The 15,435-nt window shown below is 36.6% G+C and overlaps 1 protein-coding gene across 2 annotated transcripts in view; it reads left to right on the top strand.

Moving 5' to 3' along the window:
- The window catches only part of LOC107104074 (arrestin domain-containing protein 3-like), a 32,002-nt gene extending 22,102 nt beyond the window's left edge, over positions 1–9,900 (top strand). The window contains exons 2-6 of one of the 2 annotated variants that reach the window (XM_015403990.1): positions 247–304; positions 1,010–1,157; positions 5,101–5,197; positions 8,041–8,297; positions 8,442–9,900. In XM_015403990.1, the coding sequence (XP_015259476.1) occupies positions 247–304; positions 1,010–1,157; positions 5,101–5,197; positions 8,041–8,297; positions 8,442–9,035 (1,154 nt within the window). In that variant the 3' untranslated portion in view covers positions 9,036–9,900. The remainder of the gene's footprint in view (positions 1–246; positions 305–1,009; positions 1,158–5,100; positions 5,198–8,040; positions 8,298–8,441) is intronic. The other variant, XM_015403989.1, reaches the window with a different exon arrangement.
- The last annotated feature ends 5,535 nt before the right edge of the window (positions 9,901–15,435 follow it).

Here is a 15,435-nt window from a genome sequence, read left to right on the forward strand (position 1 = left end):
CAATATTTCAAGTATCATGATGCATCGTAATAGAATTGCATTGTGGCATGTGAATCATGATTCGAATCGAATCATGACTTCTTTGCCAATACCCACCCCTACTCAGTTGTTCCTGGAAGGACCATTAAAAGGGACAAAACTGAATCAATGCAAGTTTTATTCATCCTTACTCAATTAGTGTGCAGGAAAATTAAGAGTATAAATTAATTAAACTAAATATATCCTGTTTTATATCTGCATTTCCAGAGACTGTTTTGCCGGAAGGGAACCATGTCTACAACTTCAGCTTTAGGATCCCATCTGAGTGAGTACAACACAATACACTGACAAAACATTTTCTTTAACTTCCACATTTCAAATTCTTCTCACAAAACAGTGTGGTTGTCTTATACTGAGAAAGGAGGTAAGTTTAAGCTAAAAATCTTGCAACAGTTTCATGTGGCACATTGGTAAGGTGGTTTCCAATAACAGAGAACCTACTGCTAAGGTACTGTCTGGATTTCTACACACTCTGTAGTTCCTGAAATGAAAATGTAAATAGGTTTTAATGAAAATAGCATCAAACATACAACAATGCTTATAGTTTATTTTAAAGTGGGGTTTAAAATTTGTTAATAATCTTTATTTTGTGACATAAGATGCACATTTTTTTGTATTAATTTATTTAACTCATCCTTCCATGTTTTGTCCACCCTTACTTTTTTCTGACTATTTATTTTTACTCATTTTGATTTTATTCTTTCACATTAAAACATTTTAAGATGATTTCATATGTTTGTCTGATAACCTCATTTACACATATTTTTAACAAGTACTCAGTACTTGAGTAAATACTTTTTTGTCATTTTATAGTCTTGCTTTCCTGAGTAAACAAATAACGAAGTATCATTGCTCTTATTCCAGTACAAGCTTTAGCTACCCTTTCCACCTCTGATTGAAGCATATGAATGAATATATGGCATTATATTCATTCACTTATCATTAAATCACCATCATGTCTGTTATGCAGAAACATGCCATCGTCTTTCAGAGGAACTCATGGAAAAATTGTCTACAAACTGGAAGCCAAACTGTCCAGGAGCTGGAGGATGGATTCCACTGCAGAAAAGGAGTTCAAATTTGTTTCCAAGTCATTTTCCAACTTCAGGACCCTTTTAGTGCGTATAATATTCATTATGCTCAGACAATAAGCACAGATTATTAATTATTTTTTTTCACCAATATCATGTAAGTGAGACTAAACAAAATCATTCAACAAAAAGACGACTAAGATGACTGTCAAAGTTGATGTCTGAATTATGATTTCATTCAAAAGTTTTAATGCATCTAAAAGGTTACAGTAACAAGACTAAACGTATCAGCCATATTTTATCTCAATACCTGTTTTGAGTGGAGAAAAATTGACTATGATACTGTAATTGCTATATCTCACATGAGACAATAGAAACAAATTTCACAGCATTTTGTACTTTCAGTCACACTGGCATCACATTCAGTATACCAGTATCAGTATGGTTAAATTAGCTGAGTTATGAGGTAATATAAGTAAGAATTTACTGTTCATAACTGCAGAAATCTTTACCAAGGAAATGTTTTGCAGCCATATTATATATCACTGTTGTACTCTTGGTAAAGCTTTGAATGTGCCACCTGAAATCTAGCTTTAGGGACATTTGGGACCTGAACATTACTCCAATATGTAGATCATATTCTAAAGGTATGTTCGCATCGAACGCAAATTTCACAGCTTAGAGCAAAGGATTCCCATGTTAACTCTATGTAGAAGGGCGGATCTGGTGCGATGCAAACCCGAACGAGGTGACAGTGGCAAATGGATTGAGGCGACCAGCGCAATTTTGGTGATGGCGACATTCGATCGCCCTCTCTGCCACAAATTAAGTTGAAAAATCTTTACTTTTTTTTACTTTTGCGTTGCAAATTCCAGTAAGAGACTAGATGTAGGTGTGAGCTACAGTGAAGGAGCACAGTAGAGATCAGCTTTTTTTCATTAAAAATGGAAGATAGAGAAAATAATGTTTACAAAGGATGAAGTAGGAATGCTCTTAAGAGGATTTAATGTGGCTTTTAAAAAAGCTGTCTTAATTTAGTCCTAGGAATTTTCCATTGTGTTGCCTCCAGTGCAGACAGATGCCTTCCTTACCCAGCTCTCTTGTTGTCTGCCCAGGCAAGCTTCGCTGATCCTCCCCATTGCTCCTTTCATCTCCTGCAGTTAGCTTAGAGTAGGGGTGTAAATCACATCCATCATGGCGATTCGATTCAGTATCGATTTCCTGACCCAACGATTAGATTATTTTCGATACTCAAGAATACACCACGATTCGATTTGATTCGATTCGATTAATCAATTAATCGTTTTTTTTTTTTTTTTGTTTTACACCTTACAGGCTAAACAAAGTTTCAAGTTTGAAATAAATCAATGAAAGCTGTAATATCATTATGCATTTTCTTTAGAAACAACAGCAAATAACAGAAGTAGAAAAGTTGCATCAAAAAATACTGCAAAAATACTGCACAATATCAGTGTAATGAGTTCAATGCAATACCTCGGCTCCAGAGAAACTGTCCAACATATTTTTTTAGAATGTAATAAATATACTCAGGAAAGAGAGATGTTGCTTAGAGAGTTAGACAGGAATAAAAATAAACTAGATATAAGGGAATTGTTTCAAAGGTCATCTGGGGATGTACTGTAGTTTTTGGTAGTATTTTTAATTTTCTAAGAAGAGCGGGTATTTTAGGGAGAATATAATAGTTTGTCTGGTCCATACTCCATTCTGGAAGGTGGCGGTAATGCACCTATAAGTTGTTTGCCAACCGCCATTAAAAAAAAGAAGAAGAAGAAGGCTTCAGAGTGTCGACGTCACCGCTCCCTTGAGAGACGCTCCGCTGCTCCTCTCCCAGATTGTAGCTGACCGCAAACAGTGCAGCAGACAGGAGGCCAGCTTGTTTTGTTTTTATGACCGAAATTGCGGAAAACAACTCGTGAACTTTGACCCGCTAGAAGAGCGAGGTGCGCGAGAACGCTGGGACCCTTTTTCCAGCTGAATCTCCGCTCTTTTTGCCCTCATGTCCCTCCGTCGTCGGACTAAACTCGCCCCCACTTCCTCGCCGCCTCGGCCATATCTAGACCCACAGTGTGTAGCTCAGACCACGCTTCAATACTGAGCATAATTTAAAAATGTCTGTGTGAAGCTTGCTGCAACACACTGCTGTAAGAGTATAACCAGGAAGCGCGGTAGGAGGGCAAAATAGGTTTAGCGGCACCGCAGCACGGGAGGAAGAATTACGCCCAGAAGCAAATGGATAAAAATAGACCGGAGGGAAAAAAAACATGAATCGATTATCTTGCGGACGTGTCGATGCATCGGATCGTCGGCTTTTGGATCGATGCATCGATACAAAACAATTATTATTTACACCCCTAGCTTAGAGGCTAGCTCCAGCCAGCCGTAACCTCTACTCACTCTGCCTCCATGGGTGGCATCTTGGATGTTCCACTGTCCTATCCCCCCGGGCAGCTGTGTTCTCTTACCCGCCCTCAGTGTTCTGTCTTTCCGGTGGACTAATCTGATCTAGTGCGCTGATTTTCTGGGGGCCTCCTCCGATCCCCTGCTGTGGTTCCAGAGGGTGACAAGGCTGGCAACCTGGTCCCGGTTCTGTTTTTTTTCTATGTTGGTTTTCCAAAAAAGTTAAAAAACAATCTACGGGACTTTGTTTCCAAGTTTGAAGATGTTTCGCTTCCCATCCAGGCAGCATTGCAATTCAAATTGACTGAGAATCTTCACCAACATATCCTGGTTTTCTTGCACTGTTTTCCTGCTGCTGTGGTCTGAGCTCCAGAATGCCATCTCACCTACCCTGTATTGTCCAGGTGATTCGTCCCCCAGTGTGGGAGAGTAGATCCCCCGTAGTGAGTCACGGATTGGTGGATGGCTACTGTCAACCAGATCTAGCCTGTGGAGTAGGTGGTGGTATTCCCCGTATTTGTTCCGTCTCTGGGAATCTAGGAATGCCGACAGCTTTTTTCTGCTTTCTAAAGTAAAAAACACCGCTGGTTACTTTGTAAATACATGTCACCATGATGAGGTGAAACCAACAATGCCCAGATTCCATGATGTAGGACGCTTTCTCCCACTGGCCAGGCCGAAATAAAGGCAAGCAAAAGCAGACAAAACTGGCAAAACTAACCCACTTTGATGCAGCTCCTATGGTAATGACAAAACAGCTCTAATTAATGGGTGGAGGAGAATATGTAAACGTAGACATTTACCACATAGTGATCGTCCAAATCAGAAACTCAACTGCGTTCTTGAGTCTTTTTTAGAAACTCAGAAAGCCATTTCCAAACTAACACCAAATATAACTGCTATTCTTGCTGCCACAAAGAAGACATTTTTATAATGGCAGAGGATAGAGAGATATTCTGGGCGCATGTAAACATTTGCACCTTCAGAAAATAACAATAGCAAAATAAAAGAAAAAAAATCTACAGGCCACTTCAAATTAACAATCTTTATACTTTTAAACCAAATTGATTTCTTTAACTTTTGTTCTTAGCACTTTGAAATAGGCTTCAAGTTGCATTATAAATATTATTTGATATTTTGATTATTATCTTTATCTCCATGGCTTTGAACCTTATCCTTCTTTTGCAGCCTCCCTCCAACTGTTAGTCAAACGTAAAACCTGCTCTTTTTTATGGGCGGAACCTAATTGTTTTGCATGTCTAAACATACACAGCTATCTTTGTAGATCAGCTGCAACATGCCCTTTTATTGCACATATTTAACAAATTGCACAGGTAGGTTCTTATTTTGAATCTTTGAAGATTAGGCCCTTAATCTATATTCTTAAACTTTGTTCTTTGGAATCTTGACTTCTTACATTGAAAATGCCTTTATGCCAGTAGTACCTTAAAGACCCTACTAGGTAGTAATATCTCTGGGCCTAGATCACAATCAGTACTCTTATAAAAGCTCTTCAGGGGCACCAATATGACCTTTGCTGTTCACATAAGAACATTGTTTTTCAGATTTTGTCATGAATAAGGTATTTTTTTGTTTTTCTTCTGTCCTTCAGAATGAGCAATCTGGTTCTACTGAGAAGAAGATGGGAGTTTTCTCTAAAGGACAAGTGCAAATAGATGCTACTGTTAACAAGACAGCTTTCGCCACAGGTAATCGGATTCCTTTCAATTATAGGTTATGTTTCATTTCCCAAAAAATTTTTGGGGTTTTTGGTTTAGAGGGTTAAGATATCAACCTACAGTAGATTTATGATCGGAATGCTTGAATTGTGTTATTCAATTTAATTCAAAAATACTTTATTCATCCCAAAGGGAAATTAAATGCGTTGATAGCTATAGGCAGGAAGGATCTTCTGCAGCGGTCTGTCTTGCACCGGATCTGGAGAAACTTCTTACTGAAGACACTGTGTTGTTGTTTAATTATCTAATAAAGAAGATACTCACTGTTGCCCATAATGTTCCTCACTTTATGAAGAATTTTTCTTTGCGAAATCACCTCCAGATGTTCTAGAGGAGTTCCTAGAACACAGCCAGCTTTTTTATTAGCTTATTGAGCTTTAAGTCATTAGCTCTGATACTAATACCCCAGCATATGATGGTAGGTGAGATTACACTCTCCATAACAGACATAGAAGATATGCAGCATCTTGCTGCAAATGGCGGAGGACCTAAGCTTACTTAGGAATAGGGGTGTGCAAAATAATCGTCATGACGATGCATCGCGATTCAAATTTTTGTGATCTACTGCATCGATTCTTGACGCCAAGTATCAATTTTTAATTTATAAAAATGAACAAATAAAATACATGAATGGTTGGCGCACATCAGCTAAACCAAGTGGAATACAACTTCCAGTCCAGCAGATGTCGCTGCGGATGTGTTGACGCCCGCTGCCTTGTGTGACAAGCATTTCCGGCCGCGGGATACTGTGACTTGTCATTCATAAACAAAACATGGAGGACACTGAGAAAATTTGCACGGCTCCATCACATTTCAAGTAAGATGCTTGGATGCATTTAGGCTTTAAAAACAAAGAAGGTAAAAATGAAATTGATATGACGCACGTCATTTGCAAAAGGGGAAATGTCATACATTTGAATGTTTTCATTTCATTGGTTTAAAGGACCACTGATGCCATGTAAACGGCACGAGTGTGTCCACGCCAGTAATAGTAATATTTCTGTCCAGTATTTGTTTTCATGGCAACACCTCCAAAAGTCATTTCAATAAATACAGTTATGTATGAATTCAGTTGCTTTCAGTTATGTATCAATTAAAGACACTATCCAGATCACACACAGCCAGTCAGCCACTGGTAAGGGCTGTATCCTTTTCCTACAGCGTTCAGTGAAAATATCGCGATGCATCGCAATATTTCAAGTATCGTGATGCATCGTGATAGAATCGCATCGTGGCATGTGAATCGTGATTCAAATCGAATCATGACTTCTTTGCCAATACCCACCCCTACTTAGGAAGTACAGTCTGCTCTGTTCTGTCCTCTAGATAACTTCACGGTTGCTTCTCCAGTCAGGTTTCAAGTTGTCCAGTGGCCTTTCAATGTGGAGTTTGCATGTTCTCCTCATGTCATGTGCATATGTTTCCGATACCACTAAAAACATGCTGGTTAGGTTAGCCAAGTCGCAGTAGCTGAGGCTAACCCTCTATCTGATCTATAAAATTTCATTATATGTACACTGTAGGTATAATGACAAATAAAACGTCTTATCTTATAACGCACACCAATAACTACTCTAGATTTCCAGAAAAAAAAGTCAGAGAGAGCATACAGTCTATCTTCCTTACAAAAATCAACCCATGACATAAACTAAAACTGCTGCTGCAGACAGTCAACATATATGGATTATTTTTTAGTATAGTTTTAATTCCTAAAATGTAATGACACATGTGTCCAACAAAAATTTCCTTTTGACAATATTGCACACATTGCTGTTTTCTGAAATATGAGGACTGTTGTAGTGTCTGTGGTGCTAAATAGTGAGCAATGAATGAAGCATCAAGTAGTGAATCTTTTGGCAAAGCATTGGGTTGGAAGCCTTCTTTGCTTTGTGAGGCTTTATTTGGCCATCACTAGCTTGTAGAGTCCATCTCATGCAACCATAAGTGCGAAAGCACATAAACATTCAAAAGTGATCAAAACATCAGCCAGAACGCACAGGTACTGAGAAATGGTCTGTGGTCTGCAGAACTACTCCTTTATTGAGTGTGTCTTGCTAATTGCCAATAATTTCCACCTGTTGTCTATTACATTTGCACAACAGCATGTGAAATTGATTGTCAATTAGTATTTCTTCCTAAGTGGACATTTTGATTTCAAACAAGTTTGATTTTATTTAAGTTATATTGTGTTGTTTATATGTTCCCTTTATTTTTTTGAGCAGTTATGTGCAGTTTGTAAATTTGAAAAACTACACAAAGAATGCCAAATCTAGGAACCTTTCACTGAGGCGACATTAATAGCTGAAAGGCAGCAATTTCTATCCTTGGCTAAGATAATGGAGTTTAATGACTTTAATGGCAATATACAATAAACATTGCTGCTTCTTTGATTCATCAAAAAGAGGAAGAGACCGATTAAATGAGATTGAAATTGTCATGGTGTTACATAATGATGTGGCCCATATTAGGAGAACTTTATGGGTTTCTCAACTTGTGAAAGACTCTGTCACATCAGAAACTTTACATCCAGTATTGTTGCTGATGGGCCTGGGCAATCAACTGCATTTTGGCATATCAATGTAAAAAACTTGAATTTCTAATCAAGTGAAGTAATCAATTTTGGTCACATTACATTTAAAGAAAATAAATGTAAAACTACTACCCTTTAGGTAGTAGTTTTACATTTAGTGAATTTTCTTACCCACTTATTTGTTTTTTTGTTTCATATTCTTGGCTTATGTTTTCTGAAACTATTTAAATTTGTAACTTTGAGGAAAATAAACATTTTATTTGTATTTATTTTTTGCCAACAGGTGAAACTATGCATATATTTGCAAACGTCAACAATGCCTCCTCAAAAAACATGACTCCCAAATTTAGTTTGATACGGACTATCAAGTTTTTTGCGAAAGGAGACTCCAAAAGTGAGGAGCAAACTGTTGAAAAAGTGGTTGATAAGGTTATTAAACCTCACACCCAGCAGGAGGTGAAGTGTGGGCTGAAGATTCCCACTGATGAGATGCCTTCAATCGAGAACTGTGATATCATCTCAGTGACACACCAGTTAAAGGTATGTATCATTATGTGTCAAAACAAATTTCACTTTTAAAGCCTTTTTAACTATAACATTTTCCCTTTTTAAACGTTAATGTTAATTTGATGCTGTTGTATGTGAAACATGATCTTCTTATCAGGCATACCTGTTTTTTTGTAGGTGTATCTGGACATCAGCTTTGCCTTTGATCCAGAGATAATCTTCCCAGTGGTTATTGCTCATCCTATGTTTGTTGCTCAACTTAGTGGGTCTTTGGACCCTTACCCTGCTGGGGCTTTTGGTGGTCCAACTAACAGCGATTTTCCTCCTCCTGTTGCGCATTATCCTGCACCACCATATCCAGGTCCTCATGGTTACCCAGATGCCCAAAGTCCTTATGTACCACCACCCACATACCCTACTGACCCACAGGTCTATAGTGGTCCACCAGGTGCATATCCTTACCAGCCACCTCCCATCTTCGGGGCCCAGACCAACCCAGTACCCATGGGGCCTTCTCCCTATGGATCTCCATTGTCATCGTCCTCTTCCGGGCTTCAGCATCCACCGCCTGTCCCTGCTTTCTATATGCTGCCTCCAGACCCTCAGAACCAGCCTGCCTTTGCTTCTGTGCCTCCTTCAGCTCCCTCTTTCAATCTGAATCCCTCTGCTCCTGAATTGAATGCAGACTTTCTGTCTCAAACAAACAATGCTCCTCCAGAATACACATTGCTCTTTCCAACTTCTACTCCAGGAAAATCTGAAGATAAATAACAACATATTTTAACCTTACTTAAGTAGCTAAAACACTTAACCATATAGATTTAACCATGTAAAAGCTTAAAAAAGTGTAAAACAAATAATCTTTATGTGCACTGCAAAAACTATCTAAAATTATAATCTGTGTATTCATCCTTATTTGGTAAATAAGATGATCTGCCAATGGAATTGGTATTTTTACAGTTAAAGTATAGACTTGAAATAAGAAAATTCATTTGTTTTTTATCATTTCAAATGTAGATTGTCTTATTCGATTTGCAAAGAGTCTCACTTCCCTGCCTAATTCAATAGAAAATTCACGTATTTTTAGAAAAATTGGCCTACTTAGATTTACATTTTTTGCAGTGTGCATCTTTTGTAAGACCACTGTATGCACTATTAGAAACATTTACACTTGTATGGTATCTAAAAGGATTACTTGCTGTATCATATTACAGGTTATATCTGATGAGTTTAAGTTGCGATGCTGCAGTCTTCTGTCTGGTGCTAATATCATAACTAAAAGCGTCGCCTCGGGTTGTACTCTGGAAAAAAAGGCCATTTAATACGTAAAGTGCCCTTCATTGTTTGCATGAATTTAAGTCTGTTCACTCTACCTCTATATAGTTTATATCTAAAGCATGTTAACACTAGTATTATATATATTTTGTATATTTGCTATATTGTATGTCATTTTAAGAAAGTAAATGCATATGCTTTAAGTGGCTGCACAGTTGCTAAAAATGCAGTGAGCTTGTCATTATCATAGATAAAAAGAAGTTAACTTGCTATAGTTTAAAACAGGTCTCAGAATGAGGAAAATGGTGCTTAAGTTCCTTTATTGTGTAAAATAAATATGGTGCTTCAGAAACTGTTGATCTTCTGTTATTTTTTATATCCAAGCCTTTCTTATGTTGAGTGAGAATTGTCAAAAAAAACAAGGAAACCTCAGGCTAAAAGGTTTAGACTATTAATCTCAGCTTTCACATTTAGACGGTAGTATGAATAGTCAATATTGTATGCATGGATACACCCTTTTCAAACTCTCGGACAGGTGGTGGTAACATATTGGTTTGGGAAAAATACTGACTCTTTTGGCCCTTAAAGGTCCCATTTTATGCTACGTACTCGTCGTCCCCTGCTTTATCCGGAACCGGGTCGCGGGGGCAGCAGACTAAGCAGAGACTCCCAGACTTCCCTCTCCGCTGACACCTCCTCCAGCTCTGTTGGGGGAAGCCCTAGGCGCTCCCAGGCCAGCCGAGAGACATAGTCTCTCCAGCGTGTCCTGGGTCGTCCCCTGGGCCTCCTCCCGGTGGGACGTGCCTGGAACAACTCCAGAGGGAAGCGTCCAGGGGGCATCTGAAGAAGATGTCCGAGCCACCTCAACTGACTCCTCTAGATGTGGAGGAGAACCGGCTCTACACTATGCTACATTTGAAAATAAAAGAGCATGTTTTTGCTGTGTGTGCAGGAAAATTCCTCAAATTAGGCAGATGGTCTTTACTAAAATGTCCTTATCCAGCCCCCCACCCCACCCAATGAGCTGATTTTACTTTCTCCGCCCCATCCTTCCAAAGGCTGTGTGCCCAACCCGCAATTATGACAACTAGTTAGAATTTGTAAAGATAGTCTAGGAGCATGGAATATGCATCAGTTGAAGGCTGTAGCTTGACCGATGTGCTCCTACAGACCACTCTGGACAGCTTATTTCCCCTTATGACATCATCAGGGGAATGCTTTTTAAACAGACCATGTTAAGCACAGATTAGTTAAGATGTGAGGAAAAGGCAGTAATAGAGGTTAAAGGATTTTTTTTCCACTTGTAAACCTCATACTCTGGCTTCACTGGCTGTGACTGTTACAAAATTTTAATAAAGTTAATTTTGCATTATATGGGACCTTTAAATACCACTTAAGCATTTTGTTCCAGGTCCAACTGTGGTGGTCACAGTGTGTTTCTTTTCACTAAACTATTAAAAATGAGCACAATATATAGAAGGATATGAAGATGCAAAGCGCCCTGTCATTTTAAAAAGAAGAAAAGAAATGTAGTATCACGTCTCTGCTGATGCATATTGCCCCCTGCAGCTGCAGGAGGCACAGTACAATAAGGGGGACACCAACAGCCTTCTAAATATGAAAAGAATAAGGAAGTGGGCTAGTTTAGCAAAGATACTAAAAAAAAAAAGAGAGAAATATATGATTACAGTGAAGAATGTTTGTGCTGGCTGCAACCTGTGTACAAAAGAAATCAAGTCTTTTTTCGAAGAAACCAAGGTCAGGTTGGCTAGAGTCAGCCAGGACAGCTACAACACCAAACTGAGCAACATGGCTACAGCAGGTTAACAAACACTGGCTACATATCATATCTATTATCCTAGAATTGGTTTAGACCTGCTTTACCTATCTTTGTCATTCGTTCAGGATGTAGGATCATCAGTAAGTAAAGAGACATTTTTACTATTTTTAATGATCATTTGTTGATTTGATTCTAATAAACGTGTTAGTTTTTTTGTTTTTTTGGTTGGGGGGGATTAAGATAGTATTATCAATATTTGACTGAAGGAAAAAACATTTAAATAGCCAATAATTAAGGCAATATGTGAGAAATGTAAAGGCTGATATCCTAAAAAGTGATGTTGGATGTTTGATCAAGCATGTTTCATGATGCTCTCTCATCTTTTAGCCTGGTAATCTAATTTAGTTGAGTGCTCATTTTCCAGTAAGGCAGCAAACCAAACCGCAGACCATTACAGAGGCAAATGTAAAACACATTTACGCTGCTTCCTCTGAGCATGCTGGTCCTGCTTCAACAAATATTTTCTATAATATAACATATTTGCTTATAAGTAAGGTCTTGAACTTTGTAAAATGAAAGGTGAAATATTTGTTTCCTATTAAAACTTATTAGAGCAAATATTTATTAGAGCAAACTTATTAGCACAAACATTTCTTTAAACTCTTTTGTCCAATTAAATACCATACAGGAAGGCAGGCAACAGTGACATTAGACAGATAAAGGGTTTGTATTCATACTGTTGTGCAAATTTAATATTTTTATTGCCGACCCCAATAGGGGAGGTAAATATATCATTTAATCAGATAATATTCAGACATCATATATTGTTTATTAACACAAGGGCTGTGTGTGTTAGGAGGACAAATGAAAATGTTAATCGAGCTCAAATCATGGTCAAACATAGCCTATTAAACTCTTCCACCTGCCAGCGACCAAAATCCTTTTTACCTGCAAGTTACACATTTAATTAAATTAAATTACACATTTAATCTCACATTTAGTTAGGCTAGTTCAAAGAGATCATTCTGTATGGTATGGTATGGAGTAAATTCACCACAACTACCATTTAAAATATAAGAGTTTATTGACAAAAACCATTCAGTTAAACATATTTCAGTTAAAAACTCTTGACTAAAACTAGTGAAACTCAACTTAACTTGACTACTATGTACAAAAACAAAGGTAAAACATGGTTGAAAACCATAATCAATGAGATCACAGCTTAACATGGATTTGTGTTTGAGAACCAAAGTTTATCGTAAAGCATTTGGAATTGATCACATTACCTTTTAACTCATTTAGAGCAGTTGGAATGTCTTAAACCAATTCCCAATGCAAATCCAAGGTGAGGTGAATAAAACATTAATTGTCCAAATAATGTTTTATTAGTGATTTGCTTAATCAGGGATGATAACATTTTGTCTATTGATTCTTAACCTTTTTTGATTGAGCTAGACATTAGAAGACAGGATTCTCGTGCACTGAGTTTTGGTCAGACTTTGGTAATAGAAAAGGAATGAGCATTTGATAAAAGACATGAATGTTAACGTTATATTAGAGTCTAAACTCTTAATGACATAAAGCTCCTTTTAGCTTTATAAACAACAGCTCAGAAATGTTACCAGGCGTTCTGTCTTGTTAGCTTTGTCTAAGCCTCAACATTTATTAAGTACTATTTAGAGCTAGATTTTTAATTGGACAGCATCAAAATTTTTATTATTTAATAGTAACCTAACTACCATTAATTATGCATCCATCCATCCACCCTCCGCTTCCCCAGCTGTCCTTCTCCCCAGCCACTTACCATTAATTATATAAATTAACATTTTGATGTATATGTTAAAAAAAATGAGTAGATAGATAGATTAGTTTGTTTGAATTTATCATTTATCATGTTTTTTTTTTCTTCATTTTTATTAATCTATGGCAGGCAAAACATGCATTTTAAATTATTTTTTAACTACATTTAAGTATTTAGTTTTTTAAATGTATGTTTAATTTTCTAATGAAAATAAATTACTAAATTGTGCACTTTCCAATAGAGTTATGGGATTATTTATTATACAGATAAAACGTACTTTTATTAAACTTTATTCCTTTTATGGTATAGTTGGTGAATTTGTCAGTTTTTGCCCTCCAAAGAAAATTGTTTTTGATCTAATTGTGAAAAGATGTAAATTTATTGTGTTTTAAAGTCAACATGCAGCATAGGAAAGGGTTGATCGATGCTACCCGATGATATCTGTGATGCTGACATTTACAGCAGCTTAGACATCATTTGAAGATTTTATTTATCATGGCTTAATCATAAATTTGACCTTAATTCGACTATGGTAAGGTAAGACTGCTGATGCCCGAGTTATGAGTTTAGTGCTATTCACGCTCAGGTTCACATACAACTGCACACTGGATACAAAATAAATCTGTATTGCCTTTTAAAAATACTACAGCCTTTTTCTGTTTTGTACTTGTTGTTTTTTATGCTCTCAATATTTATACCGGTATATGTATATATTGTCCAGTCCAACTATCTAGGCCAATGCTACTAAGAAAGACTTAAACTTTTTATTTATTTATTTATTTTTGCTTTCTTGTTATTTTGTTGGTAATTTATGGATTCAAGAGACATGTTTATGAATAGGCATATATAAAAAGACTAAACAGCAAATGAATAACAAATATGCAGATCTGGTTCACGGATGAATGGATGAATTTCTTCCTGGTCAAGATTTTTCCACACACAACCAGGTCTTTTCTGCAGAAATATTAAAAGTCAAAAGCTAAATGTCAAACAAAGGCAGTTTTAAAGTCTTTTTAAATGTTTTGTTCAAAATATTGAGATCTACTGTGTGTTGTGCCCTCTGTAAAATGAACTCTGGTCTGTTTTTTTCCTGTCCAAAATAAATGGTGGTGCCTTTTAAATTATTCAAGGAGTGGTTTTGTGTCAATAAAGAGAAACCAACAGCTTTGGTCTTATGTTTTTTCCATGTTTATGTGTATTTACAAATATTGCATCTGCAACATTGTGGAGTTTTTGGTCAAATATAATATTCTAATACTCTGTTTGTGTTCTTATGAAAACATTCTTTGTTGGGGGTTGAGCTACAGGAAAACATCACATGATCAAGCAAGTCCACAAAAGCTTTCTAGCTTCTCATAGCGACGAGTGGGGATGTTCTATTTGAAAGAGAGTCCTGTTTTCTTCTAATAGCAGATTTATGCTCTTTAAAACTCATTAGTAGTCTATGGAGTCTTGGCAAAGTGCTTGTAAAGTCCTATTCTCCTCAGGCAGGGTGGGAAACAAGGCGGTGAGACAAAAGGCTGAATTTCCATTTTACAAAATACTTCTCATGTTTTTAATATATAAAGTAAGGTTAAAGTTTTGTACGTTTTCAATGGCTTTTTCATACGTCCTCTTTGTAACATGCTGTGTACATATTATAACAACAGATTTGTTTTGAAAGCTGCAATTAGTTAAATATTTGTTGATTAACTGTCCCCATGTTAGTAGCAATATGTAAATATTATATTTCATCTCCCTGAGTTTAAAAACAGTTATAATGAATATTTAAGACATATATGCCACACAAGGTTACGATGTAATCTTAGACCAGAAGTGTTTGGGTTCTTCCATGTTTTTCCGCACCTGCTTTTCATTTACACAGACAAAACCACAAACACATATCTAAAAGTAAATACATTTTTTTAATTTAACCTTTATTTATCCAGGAGGAAAAAATCCAATTGAGATTAAAAACCTCTTTTTCAAGGGTGTACTGGCCAAGAGGCAGCAAAGTTATATAAGAAACAGAAGTACATTAAATTAAATGACAGATACATAAAAAGTAAGACAATTACAGATAATTTCATTGAGGCTCCTTCAAATTGTTTCACATTCAACTTTTATCATTAAAAAACCAAAGAAAAAGTTTTTTTTTGTTGTTTTTTTTTTGTAAGCTACATTTTGTATTCCATAGCCTTTTTACTTTGGTGCTGATAGTTGAACATCCTGTTACCAAAAAAAATAATAAAACTATTCTTATTTATAAATGGTAATTTTATTTTAAAAGTCACGTTTAAGACAATATTTCACAGTTTAAGTCACTTTAAATGGTA

Source organism: Cyprinodon variegatus, unplaced genomic scaffold (assembly GCF_000732505.1).
Source record: "Cyprinodon variegatus isolate N-32 unplaced genomic scaffold, C_variegatus-1.0 Scaffold1606, whole genome shotgun sequence".
Taxonomy (NCBI): Eukaryota; Metazoa; Chordata; class Actinopteri; order Cyprinodontiformes; family Cyprinodontidae; genus Cyprinodon; species Cyprinodon variegatus.